Source organism: Manacus candei, unplaced genomic scaffold (genome assembly GCF_025592945.1).
Source record: "Manacus candei isolate 608988 ecotype Guabito, Panama unplaced genomic scaffold, ASM2559294v1 h1tg000017l, whole genome shotgun sequence".
NCBI classification, from domain to species: domain Eukaryota; kingdom Metazoa; phylum Chordata; class Aves; order Passeriformes; family Pipridae; genus Manacus; species Manacus candei.
The window spans coordinates 6,794,904-6,818,497 of NW_026138065.1; the positions used below are offsets into that span (position 1 = coordinate 6,794,904).

General features: G+C 40.5%; 1 protein-coding gene across 2 annotated transcripts in view; it reads left to right on the forward strand.

Annotated features, from left to right (window-relative positions):
• The window catches only part of EFCAB2 (EF-hand calcium binding domain 2), a 31,590-nt gene that overhangs the window by 4,772 nt on the left and 3,224 nt on the right, over window positions 1-23,594 (forward strand). Inside the window, exons 2-3 of one of the 2 annotated variants that reach the window (XM_051783365.1) lie at window positions 14,428-14,512; window positions 19,500-19,572. In XM_051783365.1, coding sequence (XP_051639325.1) covers window positions 14,428-14,512; window positions 19,500-19,572 — 158 coding nt within the window. The remainder of the gene's footprint in view (window positions 1-14,427; window positions 14,513-19,499; window positions 19,573-23,594) is intronic. The other variant, XM_051783363.1, reaches the window with a different exon arrangement.

Below are 23,594 nucleotides of genomic sequence, written 5' to 3' on the forward strand. Positions count from 1 at the left end.
TAAAAGTTTATAGCCTTTATTAGACTGTAATGCAGTTTAAGATGCACCCTGGCATCAATCTGATTTACGTTTTAATATTTATACTTATTTGAGAGTGAAACAAAAAATAAATTTTGTCCATCTCATATGGACAAACACAGGTTGTAGATCTGATCCTCTTGGCTATACTCCCCCAGCAAAAATTGATCTCAAATGAATGTAGAACAGGTAATTGCAGATTGACATGTTTCTTGTTTCCATGGTGCATAAGACGACAGAAGTTTTTCAGTTTGGCTCTACTTCTAGATGATTTATTGAATAAAAATTGGCTGGTGTGCAGGCAAAGGCTTTAAAATTTTTTGTCTTTTAAACAGTACCAACCAGAAGATACACAGGGCTGACATGGAGCTTGAGAACCCCCACAAATTAGCTTTCCAACAATAGTTAACATGTTATTAAGAATTTCCATGTCTACATACTAATTACTCTGAGATCTGAGGGGTTTGGAGGTTTTTTTGCAATTTAGGAGTACCTGTATTTTGTGTGAACAGATACTGCTTCGTTGCTATTGGCAATAAAATGTGTTGGGCTGGAGGTCGTGGAAGGGAAATGGTCTTTTGAGTAACAAGAGATCTGGCATGAACCTGTTGTCAGGCCTGGTGTTTAGCCCCTAGGTGGGAGGTGGCCATGCAGACAGCAGTGCTGGTCACACCAGTGCTCTGTCCTGGCCAAATCCTGCCATGGGGTTCAGCTGCTGCAACTGTTTCTGCCTTGAGATTATGGCTGAGGTGGGGGGCAGAAGCTGAGAATATCTCCTACACATCCTGTGAGGTGTCCTGAGAGAAGAAGGGGTGTGGCAGCAACATCCCAGCCCAGCCAGCGTGGAGGTGGGCCTTGTACTAAATGTGGCAGTGACATGGGGAAGGGAATGGGACAGTCGGTGGAGGGGGTCAGGGTGTGCAGAGGTGGCCAGAGAAGCAGAGCTCACAGGTACCTGGTGCGAGGGTAAAAGCTAGTGGCACGATGAAGGGCTAGAGTTCCCAAACCTACCTCTGACCCCCACTGCTTTTGAGGTTGGATTAGGTGCTACCTGATGGGTCTCAGAAGATATTTTTATAAATGGTCTTCAATTGTAAATGTCCATCTTTAAGAAAGTACAGACTACCAAATTTTTGAAAATGACAGCCTGCCTCAAATGATTACAGAAATGTTGTTAATTCATTGTTAAATGTATATGTCTTATATTTGTCAGTTGAAATGCTGTTCAAATTCAGAATATTGCTCTTAGGAAAACAAAAAGAAAATTGGAGGTTCATAGTCATTCACAGTATGTAAAGAAAGTGATTTAGGACTGTAAATGATACTTTCAAGACAGCTCCTTAAAAAGGAGCAGCTGCAGCAAACCCCTGTAATCCTTGCCACTTGTTTCACTCTAACAGTCTTCCTTTGCGTGGTCAACGACAGAGCAGTGCAGATAGAATTGCAACCAGTTTGGAAACTATTTTTCTAACCCATTTAACACCAAACTGAAGGCAAATTGAAGGGTTTGTGACATATTACATAATAACAGCATGTATTAAAAGTCATACTTAAAATTCTCGTTCTCCTGTTATGTTGTAGATTCAAAAGAAGAAAGTTTACAAACTGTTGTATTCTAGCAGCGGTACTGTGGTACTGCAGATAAACTTCATAATAGCTTATGTTTAAAATACATTAGTTCTCAGAGCACTAGTATCCAGTTGATTCTGGTCCCTGGCTGCAGACCACTTGAGCAGTCCATGTGCAGAGGCATATTCAATTCAGTTCAGTAGGCATATTCAGTTTACGAGATGTTTGCTGCTGCCACGTGCAATCAGGTGTCCCTTGTCAGTGACAAGTGACAGGGTGCCCTGTTGGGGCTGTCCCATGTCCTTGGCAGAGTGAGCTGCTGTTGAGGGGCCACAGCAGCATGTGCATTGATGCATTTTGGTGGAGCGTGGGGTGGTGCATAGGTGTAGTAGGCTGTGGGTGTCGGAGTTGTCCTTTGTGAATCTCCCATCTGCTTCTGGGGCCAGCACTGTGGAGAGTCCAGGCGAAATGGAGACAAATGCCTTCTGCGACCACACAGCACGGCAGCAGGGGTTGTGTTCTGCCAGTGTTACAGCCTATGTAAGCTTTTCATTTTCAGCAGCAGCTGGAGATATAGCGAGACTTGGCATCACCAGGAGAGCTACATATCCTTGCAGGGCAGTTTGCTGGTGGTGATGAAAGAGAATATAAGTATGGGCTAGACATAGCTCTTTCATTATATCTCAGGTGTGGCTGAGAAGAAAGAAAGATATAGAACAAATTGCAACAGTGTAGATGACTGTTTTTGCCAGCTCTGAGCTGCCACAGGGGTGCTGGCTGATGCCACTGCCAGAGTTGGGATTTCAGGGATGTACAAGACATCCCTGATGGAGATTTATTTAGAGTTTTTCTCTACCTTATGAAAAGGGACACTGCATTGACTTTAAAAAAGGTATCATAATTATTTTCTGCAGGCTAAAAAACATCAAGTGCTGGCATTTCTTTAACTTCTCTGAAGGAAGGATAACATCCTGATTTTCCTCAAGAGAGGTATAAGATATTTAAATGTATATTACCTGTGAATCACAGGCATACAGGAAGCAATCCAGATCTGTGCATAAATCTGACTTCTTGCTTTCTTTTCTTTGGATGACTGGAGGCACGTCTCCACATCATCTGATCAGAAGAGAAGACCTTTGTATCAAAAGGAAAGGATTTCCCCCCTCATTCTGTAAGTTAGCGTAGACCATGTTGTTTCACTGCCCTCAGTGTCAGTTGCATGTGATGGCAAATATTTGGCAACTTGTCTCTGGTCACCAGCTAGCAGAAGGAGAGCTTTGTTGTTAGAGCTGGACCTGTGCAAATGATTAGGTGAGGGATATTAGTCAGACCTTGCTGCTTTGGCTAATGAAGCTCCAGGTTTTGTGAAGTCTATCTCAGTCACCAGTGGAGTAGCTGCAAAATGATGATGTGCTTGTCTGACTGAAATTCAGGTCATAATTGAGACCAGTTAGGTTCAATTTGGATTCTTCCTGAGAGTCCTTATTGCATGCTGCTTCCAAAATAATAATCTACAACAGTTGTGAGGCCTGTGGAACTAAAGCAGCATGAGCTATGGCCAGCTACTTGGGAAGACAGGTAGGGCCAAATCCCGAGAGCTGCAGTTGGACATTTCCTGCTATGCCCCAATTATTGCTCTAAAAATGTTACAGCTACTCCTGACATAAAATGTTTGACATCTTATCAAATGATAATGTGCACTGTTGTGATCCAGGACTCAATGGCTTTCTCTGTCCTGTAATACTATTGTAACTTTCCTATCCCAGGGTCTTAAGGCCCGTCTCATCCAACACTTCCCTCCAAGAAATGCAAAAAGGAAAAATGGATTTCAGGGAAAAAAAATACATTTCAACACTTGACCAAATATGAGAGACAGAAAAGAAGAAATTGGCTCTTCTTCAAAGATTCTACAACAACAAATGCAGAAAGTGTGGGCTAACAGACTCCTGTGAATGCTGGGAAGAGAGAAACCCCCATGGTCAGCATAGATGCTGTTGTATTTTGAAAGATGCTCAGGAGGACTGGCAAGTGTTTCTGCTGGAAGTAGCAATGACTCCATATTCTTTCAAGCTCTAAAAGATTATCCCTACTTTTTATCTGAGGTTTGAGCATATGCAGGGCAAACCCCATATGCATTCCTTGTGTTTCCCGGTGTTATGTATTCTCCAGAGGGTATAGGCAATGAGATGTATGTTACTGTTCACTGCATAACCCTGCACTATTTAAAATGGGGGTGGGGTGACAGTGTGTCAAGGCACAAGGAGTAAGGTGCTTAAGAAGATCAGGTCAGGGCATTAGCTCTCACTATTGAGTGTTTCAGAGCTCAGAAAGACTTTGTACTCATGGTGATAAAAATCTGTAAGCTGCAGCTATAGGGAAAGGTGCCAGCCTGAGCTATGAAGTCACACTGCAGCATCAAGGTGCTTGTCACTGGGCACTGGCCCCCAACGGCCAAGGGACCGTGGGAGATGACAGGAGGAGCTCAGGGCTGTGACAAGGTGGAGCAGCAGCAGAGCAATAGTAAGTTGGAGCAGGAGGAGGGCTGGGTGCCAGGTATTTGCTTGCACACTTCCCTGCTACTTAAAGGTAGTAATTGTAGTAATCTTCCTGCCCAGCCATCCTGGCTGGTCAAAACGGAGAGCAGAAAACGTACTTGTGCTGTTGCCTATGTGGAAATCCAACTTGCTTTGCTATTTTCTGATGGAAGATTTTCTACCTATTACCACCAATGAAGTAGTGGATGATGACCTCCACTGGACTGTTTTCCTTACAGATGTAAAAGGAATGCTGTAGCATGGCTTACAAATTACTCACTAGAAAACGTGTCAGAATTTTAAATGGAATTAGCCAAATTACAGTTTTCTTTTTTTATTTTTTTTCCCCCTGGATGTGCTGCTAGGTCCAGAACACTTAATCAGCAGGTGTATCTAGTGTTGTAGCCAAGTCCTGGCCAAGTCTGCAGACTTTCAAGACCTTCCACTTCCCATCTCAGCAAGCTACTGATATGGGCTACTGCCTGGACTTGAGGCAGCTCAGGAATCCCTGCCAGAGTCTTACCAACCAGCCAGCTACTGCACCTCCATTTCTCCTCTTTGGTGGATGCAGACCAAATCCAAAAGTGATAAGTCATTCTGTGAAGTGAAAGTAGGAAGGACTCCTTCCATACCATCCCTCAAAAAAAAAAAAAAAAAGAAAAAGAAAAAAAAAAAAGAAAAATTGAAAAATTGATCACTCATCAAACTGCAGTGCTTCAGATTTGAGAAAATTTAAGTCTTATCTGAGTACAACCAGGCAGTATTCCTTGATCATTTCCTAGGATTACAGGCTTTTCTGCTGATGCTTATGAAGACTGATGTTTCAGTATCTATAGATATATATGCAGATATAGCATATCTCCACAGATTGTGTACCATAAAAGCATCAGAGCATATTTCGTTGAGCTTCTTCTAGGATGCATGAAGTGCTATCACTGACATGGATTGATACGCACCTGTGTTGCATCATTCAGACAAGCTGCCTACAAAGGAATGATTTTTCCCTAACAAACCATGTGATTGTAGTGTTTTGCCTCAGTATGTCCCAGAACTGTGTAGACTGAGCTTGCCCTCACCAACAAGGTCCTCAGGAACAATTTAAGCAGGAGGAAGGAAGGAATTTCTTGCCTCTGGGGTAGGGGAGAGACTAATCACACACATCACACGAAAAGATCTGGAGATTATGATGACAAAAGCATGAAGCTGAGAAAGAAGGTTCAGCAGAGCGAATGGGTGCTATCTCAGAGGGAACAGCAAAGTGAGCAGAGCTGAGGTGGTGTCGGTTGCCCTTGCCTTCGTGCATTTCTGTGTAAAAGGGATCCATGAGATAACAGGAAGGGCAGATTCGTATTCCCTACCACGTTCTCAGCATGTGCTGCTGGCTTTTTTTTTTTTTTCAGTGGCACCAGACTTGCAGTCTGTCTTTCATATCTCTTCCTCAGGAGCAAACACTCCACATGCCCAGCCCTGAAGAGCATTTAGTGGAATTTTAGGGACCTTAAGAAACACTGTATCCCATTAGCAGGATTCTTGCTGGTTCCCAATCCCACTCAGCAACTCCTAACATTTAACATTGCCTTCACTTGCAAGTTCTGCTTGGCTATAAATAGTTTCAGTAAGTTTAGAGAAAGTTTGGTTTGTGTTTTGGGTGTAGGAGGTCCTTATGCCTTTTATTTCTTTGATAAATTGCAACCTTCCATTCTGGGGACTTCCTGGAAGAATTGGGTGGAACCAGAGAGATTAATGCTTCAGTTTCAGGAGCCTGGGCACAGGGAGGCTGTCAGGGTTGTAGTATAGGAACTGATGCAGGAAAAAACGGTTTATTGGTCCCCTCCAACATATGGACAATTTTGTGTTGCAGCAAGCGTCTGTTAAGGAATTTGTGGAGGTAGCAAGGCTATTCCTTGTAATTTGCCCTTCTCCATTCCCATAGGCAAATGCCTTATCTGCAGCAAGCCCAGGCAGTGGTTGTAGTTCCACTATTGGTTCATGCTGACATACTTTGCCATCTGCATCCCCTGGCTTTGAGAAATACAGTGCAAGCTTAGGACAGAGCAAGCAAACAGCAGCTCTTAATATAGCAGCTCTTCAAGCTGTTATATCATAATGACTCGAGGCAGACAGGTATGACTTACCAGGTGAGGTTACTGAGTGATCTCTCTATACTGGTGTGGGGGCTGTCTGCCCAGCACAGACCAGGACAAATAATGGCATCTTACAGGAGCAACCAGAAGTGACAGCATTAAAATGGGCTTGATGACCTACAGGAATGTGTACCATGAGGGAAAGAAATGTTTTTCCATTGATGAAGAACTGTGTTTGATCCAGAAGGGAGGTCAGCAGTCAAGACTGCCCATGACTCCAGCACTTTTTGTGAGAGATGAATGGGACAAGAACTTTGTGAATGGTGGATAGTCCCTTTCAAATCAATGACACTTTAATATGAACTGTGTTTTGAGGTAGTGTGAACTACCTTTGGAAATAGAGGGTGGGGGAAGACATTAACTATTTATGCCTTCTTTTCCAGCTTGACATGACATCCTCCATGGTCTATTTTGTTCTGTGTTACAGCAATTAGAAGCTTGACTGCTTATCAAGGCAGCAATAGTTTCTATACTTTGTTTCTTGACAGTTGAAATAGTTTGCTAATTGCCGCATCAGTTTTGTTAGTTTTTGTTCCCATATGTATTGAGACATCTGCATCTGTGGCAGATTAGAATGCCATGGCATTTTAAATTACACCTACTGAACAGTCAAAACCTGGGATAATATTAAGGATATCTTGTTTCATTAGGTGAAGTTACTGGCAAACTGTAACTTCAGTAGTTACTGCCAACTGACCACCACAAACTAGCTATATTTTGCAAACTGGTATATTATTGCATTTTTCAACTTTGAGGTTAAAATGCACAGTTGCTATATTATATTTTATAAGTCTTTAATGAATTTGTCAACTTCTAATGGAACTAAACAAGATATTTCCATTGTGGTTGATCTGAATACTTCTTACTTTTTAATGCTCTCAAATTCTATAAAATAGTATCATTTTCACAACCAAAACTGGAATCAAGATAGTGCTTAATTTTTTATGTCACTTTATTATATATTTTGCCCATGTTACAACTGTCTTTTGTAAAGAAGATAAAAAGGAAAAATTGTATTTAATATTTTTGTGTCAGAATTTGAAGTAGCTTTTGCAATTAACTTTTCCACAGCCATCATGAAACTGACAGCCTGTGTTTTATTATCAGACATCAAATTAATTACCTGATTTTTCTGAACTCTATTTGCTGCTGGTGATTTTGTTCTCATGGTTATTCACATTAGGTGCCATGGGGCTGTGCAAAGATTGTTCTGATTGCTCCACTCTGAAAGCTCCATTCTATGTATCTATTTTTAAATATAGTCCCTTTATTTTTATTCTCTATTAGTTTCCCATGAGGCAGTTACTGTGATGGAAACACCCAGGTAACTTTTCAGCTCTCACATGTACTGCCATTAGGAAAAGAGGTATAACAGTAGGGTGAGGTTATGCTTTTAGTCCAAGGTTGCTCACATACATGATGATGATGAGTGTAGGGTTTTGGTTTTGTTGATTCACAGTGATGATGGGGTTTGCTTGCTTATCTAGATACTACATAGAATCATAGAATCATAGAATCATAGAATCATAGAATCAGCCGGGTTGGAAGGGACCTCCGAGATCATCAAGTCCAACCCTTGATCCAACACTGCCTTGGTTACTACACCATGGCACTAAGTGCCACATCCAGTCTTATCTTAAAAACCTCCAGGGACAGAGAATCCACCACCTCCTTGGGCAGCCCATCCCAGTGTTTGATTACTCTCTCCGTAAAAAATTTCTTCCTAATATCCAACCTAAGTTTCCTCTGGCACAGCTTAAGACCATGCCCTCTTCTACTGCTGGTTGCCTGGGAGAAGAGACTGACTCCTACCTGGCTACAACCTCCTTTCAGGGAATTGTAGAGAGTGATGAGGTCTCCCCTGAGCCTCTTCTCCAGGCTAAACAACCCCAGCTCCCTCAGCCTCTCCTCACAGGACTTGTGCTCGAGTCCCTTCACCAGCCTTGTTGCTCTTCTCTGGACCTGCTCCAGCACCTCAATATCCTTCCTGAACTGAGGGGCCCAGAACTGGATGCAGTACTCAAGGTGTGGCCTCACCAGCACTGAGTACAGGGGAAGAATCACTTCCCTGGAGCTGTTGGCCACACTGTTCCTGATACAGGCCAGGATGCCATTGGCCTTCTTGGCCACCTGGGCACACTGCTGGCTCATGTTCAGCTTCTTGTCAAGCCAAACTCTCAGGTCTGTACATGGTGTATGTTGTGACAAATATAAGCAATAGGGACCAATGACATGGCCAGTTCTCAACAATTCTGAAAAACATGAACAAAAAAGCTTTTGCTGTTCTTGAGATTTCTTTCATTTTTGTCTCTTTGAAAATGCATGCAAGTGACCTCTACATAAACCAGTTAAGCTTTTTTATTCTTCTACACCAACAGACTAAAATTCAGATTGCCTGAGTATTATTATATTAACATGGGATGCTTCTTATCTAGGAGAGAAAGCATTATCCCTCTCCTGCAGGCCATAGCTTACATCCCCAAACTGGAGTAGGTACTACTGTCAGTGAAGACTGGTCATTTCTTGGGAACTGATGTTTACCAAATTTCATGAAGCTACATGTTTTATCTCTTCATTCAATCTGAGTGGCTAAACTCAGGTGACACATTTCCCATTGGTGCCATCAATACTTGCATCAATTTGTTTTCTTTGTGTTCCAGTTCAGGAATAGGTTTATCCCTTCTTTGGATGACTTAAGCTGCTTTATAAGTGTCTTGTTTTTCTTCAAAATATTCTTGATTTGTCTTTCTAGAATGCAGACTCTTCAATGATCACATATCTTAAATTATTTCATTATGTATCACAAGACACAGAGAAACAACATTGCATATTCTGCAAGCTTACAGCTTAATCATATTGTTAATTTCTTTTCTGATACCCAATACATTAATATCATACATGCTATAGGAGGTACAGAATAACAAAGGAAAAATATTTGTCTTACCTCAAAATTTTTAGAGCATGTGCTGGTTCAGCACATTATACTGACTGTACATTAAACTTCCTCTGGAACTAAAAAGTTCATTAGAAAAAAGTCTAATGCATGCGTTTTCCTCTACAGAGCAGAAAGATCTTGCCAATAAGTCAGATTCAAATGGTTTTCTCCATGTTCCTTTGCCTCAGTAATTTCCTTAAAATAGAATTAGTTAAATGCTGTAAGGTTTTCTTCTCTGAGGTGCAGCAAGCTTTCTGAATTATTTTTAAGTCAGTCAAGCTCCCCACATTTAACATGAATGCAATGCAAGTGTTTGTGGCAGAAAAATTTAGGGAGTTGTATACTTTGCTTTGGATCTAGGAAAGAGAACAGTGGCATGAGAACACCTTACGCTGATACCATCACCAAGAATTCATTATGACACAATATTGGCTTTCCCTTTTTGTTCTGGAAACACAACACCTTGATAAAACTGATGAGTTTGTCTGAAAGTATTTGAGATTTCACCTGTACAGGTGGTGCTGAGTATCGTGACAGCTCTTTAATATCTTGACCTAGGTAATAGTCCAGTTAGAACTTGCTTAAAATTCTGGTTAGATCTTGTAAGAGCTAATTAATAACCTCAGAGTTTGAATTGTGAAATCTCTTACTGTTTTTTTTTTCTGCAAACATCAAAGACAAATCTCTTTTAGTTTTTAGTTCATCTCTTTTATCCTAAAAAGGGTGGCCATAGGGGCCTTACAGAAGAATGTTAGAGCAGTGTGGGGAGAGTGGTTAAAAAGAGCAGAAAGAGAAGGTTTGCTGAAGTTGAGTGCAGATTGCAGGAGGCTTTAAGACTCAGATTTTTTTGTATGGCTGACTGCATAGAAACATCCCCTTTTGTGTCCATTGTCTTCTTAAAAATGTTCCCTTTACATCATGGCACTCTTTGTATTTCACTCCCAATTCAGCTGACAGGACCAAGGTCACTGGCCACTTTTTTTTTGTTGAAATAATGGTTAGTGGAAAAGAGAAGAAGTGTTACTGTAGTATATAGTATATAGTTTTGTATACATAGTATATATAGTATATAGTTTTGTACTTTGTGCTGATAAGCCCCAGTTAGTGGATGGGAGATCTACAAAAGAGCTGTTGCTAACAACACTTTAAGTAAACTAGAACAACAACATGCAAATGACTCTAAACTACCTGCCACTGAGTTGGAGTTGCCTGGTTGTGTCTCTTATCCTTTCAGACTGACTGGTTCCACAAGTCAGCCCCATGTGAGAAAGGGTTCCTGTCAGCAGAGACCTCAGGGGTTTCCTCACACCTCCTTGTAATCATAATATAATACTATGAAGAGAGGATGGAGTAATTAGTGAGGTGTCCACATACACAGAGGAGTTTAAATATAAAATTGACTATATTCATTAAGATATGCTTAGATTAATGTTTATAAAGACTACATGTGTCAGGTGTGTGAGCAGTAACACTAAGTAATAAAATCAAGTCTGCTGGTGCTTCTACAAATCAACCCTTAATTTTACTCTTTACATAGCACGAAAGAGTTCCAGTAAATGGTTAATAGGTTCATCAGGCGGCACAGGGACTAAATGTTTTCCTGTGAGCAGCAGACAGATGCTGCTCCCCAGCATGTTAAGTGGTTGTTTAACGTTGGGCTACCTGTTCTTATGATAAGTCTTTTTTTCTGCACATAATTTCTCTTCAGTAAAAGGAAAGGTTAGCTTTTTGAACCATCAGAGCAACTGGCCCAGAAAAGCAAAGACAGCAAGCTCATACAGTTAAATGAATGGTAGAATCTAGCAAATTGCATCAACTAGAAATCCCCTTTTAAAATCCTCATTACTCAAGAGTCTGGCAGAGCCACATCCAGTTAATGGCTTCTGTTCCCTACAAAGACTTAAGTGTAGTCTTTGAGGAAGAAATGTCACAACGGAGGTAGGTGTGCTGCTTAAGGGCTGGCTGCAAGTGGGCCTCAGAGTGCTGGGCAATAGTGTGCACAAGCTGAAGAGGAGCAATTCAATCTGAAAGAACGACAAGAATTGATTTGGGAGTCCCAGATCCCTGTCATTCTTACTTAACTGACAGTGTCTAGAGCTTTATCTAGTTCACACTAAACAAACGGAAAATAGCAAAGGATAGTACAGGAAAGAAAACTGATAGTGAATACACTTTCAGTTAATGTGTCTGAGGAATAGATTTTAAGACATTTTGTCTTCTTTTTGCATAGGTGGTAGGAAGATACGTTAGAATGAGGCAACAATGACAAATATCTGAAGCATTTCAGCAGCACAGAATTGGAAATAATATATCATCCCTACAGGACTCATTTGAGGAAAGTATTTGTAGGTATTAGAATCCTTTGTAGCATGGTATGTTTCAATATTTATTTATTTAAACAATTAGAAGTAGTCCAATAATTTTATCTTTGATATGTGTATTGTTTTTCTTGTTAGTAGAATAGGTGAATGAAGTCTTTTATTCAATCAAGGTGTAGGTATTTCTGTCCTGAAAAACAGATAAAACATTGTTCCACAGGGCAACATGTAACTTTCATTGATCTACCCATGGTGGAGAGTCTCTTTGTATAGAAAAATTTCAGTACATTAAAGCATCACATCTGCTGAGTTAACTGCATATCTGATTTCTTGTGCCCTTCTTGAAGGTATAATTTTAAAACTTTATCTTTTTCTTATCCTAAAACTGGAATCCATCTTCTTCTCCCTCCCAAAGGGAGGTTTAGAGTGAATCAGAAGTCTTCAGATAACTAGCTTTGCCATCCTGAACTATTCTGAACATATTTGCCTTTCATTCCTAGAGGGAAGATGAGAGATTTAGGCAGTAGCTTATTAGGTGTTTACTCATCTCACCAAGAGTTTTTGAGAGGAATACAGTATACTATGTTTTCTTCCATGGATATGGCTCTTGAATCAACAACTTTCTCTGAGTTCTTGGAAGAAATATAGATTATCTGGTACCTAGATTAAATCATCAAGTTCATTTCATTTCAGGACCTTTGTTTGTCAGGCCTCTTGAAACAGGTAAGATTAATGTACCCTGTTTTCCTGAAAAAAGCTTGAAAAGGCTGGATGCTTACATGGTTCCAGTACTTAAAATCTTTCCCTGCCTTCCCTTGCCTAATTTTTATTTCTACAGAAGGCTTACACATCAAGACCAGAATATACAGCTATAAATTTTCCTCCAGCATTTCTCTGTTGCAAATCGTAGTATACAGCTGAAGGGCCTGATCTCAAGAACTAAACTCCAAGGCTAGATCTGAGACTCTTTGAAGTCACTGGAAAAAAACCTTAAAATTTAGTAGTTTGATAGTCTTTAGGGACTTCTCTACAAGGAATCAGGTCCACTTGGATTGAACTGTGGGGTTTTTTTAAAGAATTCAGTTTGCATTCTTACTGGCACTTAGGCACAGAAAACATAGGCATTACTGTCAAGCTGTGAAAAGAATACAGTTTGTCCTGCATCAGGGACTGGACAGGGCTCTTCCTCAGTGAGCTCCAGTCTCCAATCCATTGTACAAGCCTATGCTTCCATCAGGGCAATAAAGTCCAGGGGACGAATACAGGATATATTCATACCTCTCTTCTCTTTATGTATTCTCTGGGGAGTTCAGTGCCAAACACAGATGGAAAGCAGCAGGCAGCTGTAGCTTTATAAGGGGATGCACCTCTCTTCTACATGAAGAAGAGGTTCCTTATAGCTGGTTCAATCCACTGCTGTACTGAACTGTTTGCAGCCTGTGATGGGCTGACCTTGGCAAGCTGCCAGACACCCACCCAGCCTCTCTCTGCTTTCCTCAACAGCACAGAGGAAGAAAATATGATGAAAAAGCTCATGGGTCAAGATAAAGAGAGGGAGATCACAAAGCCAATGTCTCATTCAACTATGGTCAGTTCTGATACCCTTTGCCAGCAGAAAGATATTTCTATCATGAGGGCAAGAAATCAAATGAAAAAATTGATTGCACACTACAGCCCCAAGGATTCCCTACTATTGGGATTGTAGAAAACTAGGTATGAATTTTTTATGCCTGTAGAAAAAAGGTCCAGTGGCTTAATGTTGGTCAGAGCTGCTCAACAGACCTTAACACCACATCAGCTAAAGAAGAAAATAAATTGTCTACTAGAGGAGCGCTGTGTTTTACTTATTATGTTGAAGATACAGAAGAGAAGTATGAAAATGAGAAAACAAGTGTCCCTCATACCAGTCTAATTCTGGCTGTCACACAGATTTTCCTTGTGGCATTACTGTGGAGGCTGGGGGGCTAGCTCAAAAAATGCTGCCTCATGAGCTGGTTTGCCAGTTGGAGTTTGGGGGTGTATTTAGCCAGGAACCAAAAGTTCAGCTCCATGTGACTTTGCTTCCCATATTCTCTCACTTGGAGTCAAATATTCATAAATGGCTAACCAGTTCACTCCTTATATACCCCGGTTTTCTTGCCAAGGAGTTTTTCTTTTGAGATAGACCCTTTCCTCTCTTTACATTATTTCTTCAGAATTTATTTCCTGGTACTTTGCCCCAAAAATGCAATTTCTGGCTTATACAAGATATATCTTGCTAACTTGTGGTTCTTCTTCCCCTGTTCCTTGAGATTGAAATATGAAAAGGAAATGCAGCAAATTACTCCTTCCCCTTTGCTGAGATTGTCTTCTTTTCCAAACTGTTACAATAAATTATTTACCATGAGCCATATTCACTGTGCACGTATCTTAGCCATCTCTTTATCCCTGGTTCTCAGCTTTTCATGCATTATGACTAACTCAGTGGACATAAGAGCACTTATGTTTCCCTGGATGCAGGAACCTGGATGAAGTGACTCAGCCCTGTCTCAGGGCAAGCCTGGGCCCATGTTTGCCTTTCTCCTTCCACTGACACCATGGCATCCAGGAGGGGCTCAGGCTTGTGGTCCAGAGGGAGCTGTGGCACACTCTGGGCAGGGTCCACACCTAGGCAGCCTTCTGATCATGCAGTTCAGGTACACCATTTTCACCAGACTTGATATGGCTGCAGAGCCACAGCAAGGCCATATTACTAATACAAAATGAGAGATTCTGCATTTACAGTGGTTTTTTTTTTTCAGAATAACTTCTGCTTTCCTGTCTGCCCCTTTATCAGTTTTGGTGCTTCTGCTGTTGCAAGTCTCAAATTGGAAATAAATCAGTTGCAACAGCACAGTGAATCTTTCTTTTTCTTATATTTCTCTTTGCAGATGGCAGAGTAGCTGAAATTGAGAAAAGGATTAGAGAAGCTTTTGAGGTGTTTGACCGGGAAAGCAATAAAACTGTGGATGCCAGGTTTGTAAATATATTCACAAAGAAATATTGCAGGATCAAATATAGAGATAAATAACTCCCTAAGCCGGCATCTGCTTTACCAGAAAATGTCATTGAAATAGTCCTTTTGGCCCTGTTTGGTCAAGTATGTCTGTGGTGGGTTGACCTTGGCTGGACACCAGGTGCCCACCAAAGCCACTCCATCACTCCTCTCCTCAGTGGGACACGGGATAGAAAATATAACAAATGGCTTGTGGGTCAAGATAAGGGCAGGGATCACTCACCAATTACTGTCACAGGAAAAACAGACTCGACTTGAGGAAATCAATTTCATTTATTACCAATCAAATCAGAATAGGAATAACGAGAAGTAAAACCAAATCTTAAAAGCAGCTTTCCACCCACCTCTTTACTTCCTGGGCTTAACTTTATTCCTGATTTTCTACCTCCCCTCCGCAGTGGTGCAGGGAGACAGGGAATGGGGGTCAGTTCATCACATGTTGTAACTGCCAGTCCTTCCTTCTCAGGGGGAGGACCCCTCACGCTCTTCACCTGCTTCAGCAGTGGGGTTTCTCCCACAGGAGACAGTCCTCCATGAACTTCTTCAATGTGAGTCCTTCCCACGAAGTGCAATTCTTCATGAACTGCTCTGGCATGGGTCCCTTTCCATGGATTGCAGTCCTTTGGGAACAGGCTGCTCCAGCGTGGGTTCGTCTTCTCCACGGGGTCACAGGTCCTGCCTCCCTAAACCAGCATCTGCTTTTCCAGAAAATGTAATTGGCCCTTTTGTAATCAGTCCTTTTGGCCGTGATTGGATAAGTTTGTCTTTGCTGGTTTAATAGATATTTTTTGTATTGTTCACTGGTTGAAATTGGCTTGAGAGAGGAATGCTGAGACTGGTGGTGCAATGGGGCAAGAGGAAGCTGCAGCTAGGCAAGATGTCTGAGGCCACAATTAGTGCTAGTAAGTAAATCCCCGCTCTGATAGCTCATTTGGCACTACAGGACCTGGATCCTTATGAAACTCCTCACTTTTAGGGTATTTCAGCACATCAAGGGGTGTCCCTGCCAGTGTGTGTGTCAGAGTTACCTGCACTCAGTAGGTGTCTTCAGTGGAAATGCATCCTTCCTCTGGGGTAATGTGGGAGGTGGATGTTGCTTTGGCAGGGAGGTGGTTTTAGGAGACTTGGGAGAAACTTGCCTATAATTTATTTATGAATAATAATAATGATAACAACAACAACAGTAATATAAAAATTAACATAAAGATGATCATACTTGATTGCACTAAAAGTCTATTTAGCCCAGTACCCTCAGTTGAACTATCAGTAGTTTCCTAGGGGAAGAATGTAAGGAATTGAACAAATATGCAGTATTTCTTGTTGGTTTTGTACATCTGGTGCATTATGATTTGAGTGGCCTCTGGTTTATTTTTTTCTATCCTATGATAAATAGCAAACATTTGTTCTCTGTTAATTTTCTCGTTAATGATTTCATACCTGGCCGTCACATTTGTCCTCCATCACAGTAATTTAAGGCTGAAGGGTCCAGATGTGTTCAGTCTCTTAGGAGATGCTATTCCATAGCTCTGGCCATTCTTTTTTTGTGCTTCTTCATGTTCAGCTTTCTCCTTTTTGAAATGGAATGACCAGAACTGAGGAAGTAGAGTGCACAGGTGGGAGTCTGGAAGGAGAACTGCATGCACTATACCTTTAGCATGCACCATTATGGAAAAACATACAAAATATATGTCTGAGCAAGGGGGGTAGAAGTTCAGTGGAAGATAAAAACATGGACTGCTAGACTGATCAAGGCATAACTGGCTACAAGATACAGAGCTAAAGGATGTCAAATTTAAAAATTCCTCAATAATCTTAATTCTGATATTTTTTAAAGTTTGAATATTTGGCAATGCTACTTAAACTTCATTTTAATATAAGCATTCCTAGACATAACTATGGCATTTATTATAAAATACATAAATTACATGTTTATGTCTCACAGAGCAGGTTGCTATAAGCTGTTGTCATAAAAGCTTACTGGAGTAATTTTTCATATTTCCAATTACTACATTTAAAAGAATATCACCAGAGCTTTTAATTATAAACCAGTTATTGAGCATAAACACTACAAAGGAGTGTGAAAACTGGTGAAATTGTTGTCATTAAACGTTCTTCATGAAGCCAAATTGGAAAATATCTTTAAATGTTTCAAACATCTTTTCTACATTCTAGAGCATAGATGAGAGACATGCAAAATATTTATGTGATGGTTTTAGGAATGCATGCTTACTAGTGCCTCTAAATTTAAGAAATTGCCAGTACTTCATAGAAGTAATGATTTTTCTGCTATACTAGATAGGGGGAATTTCAGGATATATCTCTACACTCAGTATAATTGCTGTTCCCTTGTCCATAGAGCTCTTTAGGGAAGAATGATCTTACATCTCTTGGCCCATGCCCAGGGAGGTACTTGATCCCAGAAGTGGAATTGCTCCAGTGCCCCTCAGATGCCCTGCTCCTGGCTGGGCCCTGGCTGCCTGGCCCCTATGCAGAACCCCCACCACTACCATCCCCAGCCCTGGGGAGCCCCTAGCCCTCACTGCATCAGCACATACTCATTGCTTATTTGTTTGCCATTTACATCTGCAGTCTTGGCTAAATAGTTGTAAAATTTTCTACATTCCTCACTCTATTATATCATGGATATACAGCTTGATAAAATGTTACAACAATGAAATGATACAAATAGACTTTTAAAAAATGTGTTCGTTCAGACAGGAGACATCCAAAAGTCTGTTTAACATAGTAAATGCACAATTTCACGTTAATTTTTATCATAGTACAGTTACAGACAATGAACAACAGTTTATTGTCTAATTATTCCTAGGTTCATATTGCAGGGCTGTATCGCAATAATGGGATTATTAATAACTGATTATCTTGTATCAGAAGGTGGCAGCACAGCACAATTCTTAACCACTGTTGTAGATATATGAATTTTATTGCCTGAAATATCAGATACCCATGAAGAACACGGAAAATTACACTGGCTTGACAGGCTAACATTGGCATTGCATGACTCCTGATGCAAATTCAAATTAGTAAGAAATTAAGAATGAGGAATATAATATTGTTTCATGCTGCTTACAACATACTGTTGGTCAAGGACTTTTATGATTTTGCAAATCTTGCCATTGAAAGTGTTATATGTAGGGCAAATATAATGACCCAAAATTTTATTGTTTCTGTGTTATAAAACTTGTATGATCATGAATTTGATTTTAGATGTTGTTTTTGTGTTCTAGAAACTAAACAGGAGGAATCGCAGCTTTTGAACTGAGAGGAAGTGGCTGGGAGCAAAATACAGTTTCCTGTCAGGGTTCTTTAAACTCTGTATTATTACCAAATGGAACCTGACTTTTTTCACCACAGTCACTTTAGACAACATCCTCATGTTGGCAGGCATGCAGACTGCCAGATACAGCACCAGGAATGCCAGATTTTGCAGGCTCTTCTAGGGCCTGGCTTACCTTAGTCACATCACAGTTTTGCTGGCTGTGAATGAGGTGAGGCGGGAGGGTGATGGCAGCTTTACCATCTCTGGCATCTGTGAGAGTAGAAATAGTGTGGGACAGGAATGAGGCAGGATTTGTGTTGGGTGTTCCTCTAGGGGAGGCGGGGAATACTTAGAAATATCTTTTAGGTGGAAAAGGTGAGGGAGTGCAGGAGTGAGAACAACAGATGCAGTATATACATACTAGAAATAGGATGGATGGACAAGGATTATGCCTAAATGACTGACCCCCCTGACACCAAAGGCCATTTGCATCCACAGAGGCAGAGTTTCACCGAGTCATTTGAGTAGATGGTCTCATTTCATAACAACTGGATGTGTGGGATTGGGTTTTGTTTTGTAACTAGTTTTGTCCAGCCTTTTCCTCTCTTCTGTCTATTGTAGTGCTTCTCACATGTTTTCAATCAGAATGGGAACTCCTTGGGTCCTGTCTGAGGAGGTCAAAGACTTGGTGTGCCACATTCAGGGCCTTACTGTTGTAAGATTTTACAAAGGTCACTGCTCCTTGTATCTACCATTTTTATTAGGCAATCTGATTTTTCCACCTAATGGATTAGGATTAGGATTCACCACTGGTCAAGATGAAGAAACCACAGAGGTTTGGATTATGGGAACCACCAGGACTGTGAATAGATATTCAAATGTACTTAAATTTCTGTGTTGTTGAATTGGAATGTAAATCACAAGCAATAGTGATGCTTCTGTTATTCTGTTTTTAATCGTACTGTGAATCTCACTAAAGCTTTTTTACAGCTTTACAGTACTTTTGTTTCTAATCTGTGATGTTTTTCATCTTAAATTATTTTGAGGCATTGCCAGTTTGTTCAGAATTTTTTTAGAGCCTCAGAACAGCTGCACCAGGTTCAGCAGTAGATGCAAGCTATGAATATATTTGCAGCATAAACAGAGTGGGGATAAGCCACTTTGTTGTTCTGTTTGACTGTTTCAGAGCACAGTAGGGACATAGCAGGGCTGTCTCCTTCCTGACTTTTTGTAATTGTTCTTTAATGCAGTTAGAATTTGTATCTTTATAGCATTTAATGTACACATGTATTTTATTTGTTACCTTTCATCTCAGCGTGTTTCCAAGTGATTTGTTAACTATATAAATGTAGACTTTACTGAAATAAAGCTTAACAATTAGAGAACAGTAGTTGAAAATTAACTTTCACACAGTACACTGCAACACAGTGGTAAAGAATTTTTTGGGAAAGTCACAAGAACAATTGCACTCTTTCAAAGAGCTCCAGAGTATTTAATGTCTGTAAAAATAGACATTGGTTACTGAAACATCATCTTGAAATTCCACATGCATATTCTTGTGCATACTTTTGGGCTTGTACGTGCATATTCCTACATGCAAACTCTTAACTGGATTCTCCACAGACACTCTTGTATTGCAGACTTATTGACAAAGATGTTCTTTCTTTCAGAGATATTGGTTGCATTGTCAGGTCACTGGGTTGCTTCCCAAGTGAGGCAGAACTACGTGAACTGCTTGCAAAGGTAAATGGTTAGATCTTTTGTATTTTTTTCAGTCTTAAACTTGCACAAGTTTGGTCCTTCTGCCTTGCTGAGTGGGAAACTCAAGTTCTTTTCCCAGATGTTGGAAGTGTCATGGAAGTGTTTCAATCAGACAGGCAATCTCTCAGGTTGCCCTGAAGCAAACCTTTAGGTTGATGAAGTAACAATGCTGATGGGTTAAAATGAGTAGTCTTTGACTCTCTATTACCCCAGAGGATCACTGTGACACTGTGCTAAGGTGAAGGAGCATTTATAGAAAATGGACAAAAATTGGTTTTGACTGATGAAAAAGAATGTCCTAAACCTCGGTCAGATTAGGATCTCTAAACACTAACCATCTCACTCTTCAGGACATGCAGTGGACACACGGTGCATGATTAGGTAATAAAAATTAGTTCTTGAGAAGATGTTAAATTACAAAAATACACAGAGGGAAGGTGGGCCATTTTTTTTCACTGGGTTACTGCTGTCTTATAGCCAGACCTTTCTACTTTCTGTCCTTCATGAGGTGTCTCCCAGTCTTGAGATTTCTCAGTTATACGTAAGTAACCTTGATTACTTAAGCCTGTAAATCAGGCTTCAGGACATAAAACTCCACAAGACCTAGTGGTCCTCCCATTCTCTCACTGATATGCAGTGGTAAGGAAATTCAATGACATTTCTCCACAATCTTTTCCTATACTAATTTTTGTCTCCTTACCGCATGCTTGTAATAGAAAGGATGATGTGCTGGTGCATTGGCAGGGTATGGCTAATAGATGGGATGAAAAAGTGGGAAAAAGTCTCCACATTCTTTTTGTAAATGGGCTGCCTTAAGGAGTGGATGATGCTGGAGCTGAGAGGTGGGGTAAGGATTTTTCTCCTTTTCATGTGTAGCTCAGTATACTGAGAATTGATCTCTCTTACTGTTTTCTTCCTGCAGCAACAAAAATTTGGATGGTTGCAGTAGTAGTCTCTCCTCTGTAGGCTTGTCTGGTCTCCTGTAGATCAGAATTTAGTGTGACAAATCTTGTGCTAAGTCTTGTGAAAATGACACAGCTGCTTCAGATGAGGAAGTGCAAAGAACCATCAGAGGAGAAAGCTCTTTTAACATGATACTGCAATCTGTCTGCTCTGGATCTGTACTCTCAGTACCAGATAGTCCCAGCTTCCACTGACAAACAAGGCAAAGTGGAAATTATTGTGCTTAATGTAGATATTTTTAGTGTCCCACAGTAACTTTTCTTTACAGCAAATGAACAGTACAACTGACTCAAGATATAGAATTGTGAAAAGGAAGGGGATACTTTGACAACCCACTTCAATTTCAGGAGAATCAGGAGAGTTTAAGGCCTTCCAAAGAGATTGGACATTGGTTTTTTACCCATTTTGAACAGTACTGAAATTTGAGATAAGTAATACATAACAAGGTACAAAGCAATGCACCCACAAGGCAGATGATTCTTGAGATATAACACTGTAACCTGTATGCAAATGTTGATTATAAGGATATTAAAGTACAAATACTGCAAAAATAAAGAGTATATTCAAGAGTAATGGTTAACCTTAAAGAACACTGAACTGGAAATCAAATAGCAAAGAACAGTGCCTCTAAGTGAAATCTTGGCATAGGTTTAGTACTAGAAGAACACTGTCTTCTTGTAGAATCCTTCATATATTATGATAATCACAAATACCTCTTAGTTTATATAAGATACCATTATAATTGACTATGGTAATACCATTTCATCTTAATCTAGATAAAGTAAAAATTGTGTCTGTTAGCTGGTTTGTAACTAAGCTATTTCCCCAGTATTGTTGCCCATTGTAAATGGTGATTTGTTGCTCTTTCTCACTACTTGTGCCTCTCAGTCATCTGATCTTCCTATTAGCCTTATTGTAGTTAAACAAGTGTATGCTGCCATCAGATTATTCATATCTGTAAAATCATCGTTCATATAATTATCTCTACAAATTATCATTACTGTCTCCTATATTGCCTTATACTCAGTGTTATACTTAACATCATATCCTTAGGCCTACTTACAATTTTAAGATTAAATGATAAGCCTAGAGATGGTAAAAGCTAATCTAAGGATCATTTCAATGTCTGGAGTTCAGTACACTGCTCTGCCTGTTTCTTTGTGACTCAAGTCCCCCAGTGTTGTGTGGACAGAAATAGTATGGGTGTGAGAGTAGAGATACAAAACATAATGGGTGCTACAATACAATTGTTATGGGAGCTATGGATGAGCCCAAAGGAAAGAAACAGAGCAAAACTCACAGTGAACATGCAAATACTGTTATTGTGAAAAAAGGAGAAATTACAGAAAAAAGGAAAACAATAATGAGGAATGAGGTGTAGAACAGGAGTGAGCATGAGAAAGAGTAAGAGGATACATATACTTGCAAATCCCAATACTTAATAATTTAGGCAAAGTTAATATATTCAATTTATCCACTTATAAATCCATTGTTAGAAATAGGATTAATTTTAACTGTTCAGGATGTTTCTGGGCCTGTAGAGCCTCCGAAAGGGAAGCTGTTTCTTTCATCCTCAGAGGAAAGTGAGGTTGCTGATCACCTCCCAGGACTAGGTTTTGCTAGGTATTTTTTACATCTTTTCAATCAAGCAAGCAGTAATACACATGATTCTGTAATGGTAAAAGGTACCATTTGATATAGCACGAACAGCTTCATTTCCTCGCTAAAGATCCCTTCACTAGGCTCACCAAACAGAAGAGAAAATGTGTTTTTACAAGCCAATTTCCACTCTAAAGCAAGAGGTGATGGCTGTCTTCTCTTAGTGCCCAAGCCCCTTCAAAAACACTGTAGAAGAGCATTCAGCAGCAGTTGCAGCTCTCCATTTAAGCAAATGGATATATCAGGAACCACCCCAGCTCTGATCTAGCTCCCTGGAGGAAGATTCCATACTGTTTCCTGGCTCAGTTAGAAGATTTCAAATCAGTGCCTATTTGAGCTTTCCTTCGATCCGAGCTGTGTCTCGGAGAGCCTAGCAAGGTGTTGGCTGCTGCCATGTGAGACCTCAAGGCATGCATCCAGTTTCAACACAGACAGGAACAGGCTAGCTCCATTAACAGGGCTCCTTGTGAGGGAAAAACTTGAAATTTCCAGGAAAGGGATGCACCCTGATGACAGGGAGCGGTTTTTACCATGTTTCTTATCTCTTGTGGAAGTATAGGAATGCAGTGAGAATGCTGCTAGAAGTCCCTGATGTTTTGGGATTAATCTGTTAATTTGTTTGAGAGGCAAAAGGAAGATTTTCTGTGTATAGCATTTTATGGGCTGCCTTATGACTCTTTTGGACTGCCCTGACTCAGTCTGCCTGGCTCTCTGGTCCTGATGACTCTCTTTGGCTATGAAATATGTAGAGGCAACAAATTCCATCCTTGAGGTGTACTAGACTGGGGCTATGTCCAAGCTAGCCCATTAAATATGACCAGAAACATCCTTGGGTGTTGAAGTCAGCTGGCACAGAGTAGCTTGTGTCTACCCCGGTAAATCTTTTATGCAGAGTGGCTGCACAAAGTATCCTTCCGGGGAAAAGCCCTTAAGGTCCCAGCCAGGATCTGCTGAGGGGAATATTGGGAGGCACAGGCCAAAGTCATGCCAGGGAATGTACTCATGGTTTGCTGTAATGGGTGGTCACATTACACTGCTTGGGAATGTTCCAGATCCTGATAGACTTTACTGGTATGAATTCAGTCTGAACGTTTAAACCTCTGCTGAGTTATTGTGGAAGATAAGATCAGTTACACGGTGTCTGGTTACTTTGCAAGAATGGTTTTGAAGCACAAGAGGGCAATCTTGAGTTGTTGGAAGTGTCTATAATAGCGGGCCTGTGTTTTCCCTGGGATATTATTTCTTCCTCGAATTTCCTTCTGTTTGATCACAAGCATTTCACTCAGATGTTATGGTGCCCTGTGATATTAAAGACTTGATATAAATATTCAAAGTCTAACTCTGTAGTTTTAATGCAAGGACTACCCCAGTTATCTGTTTTT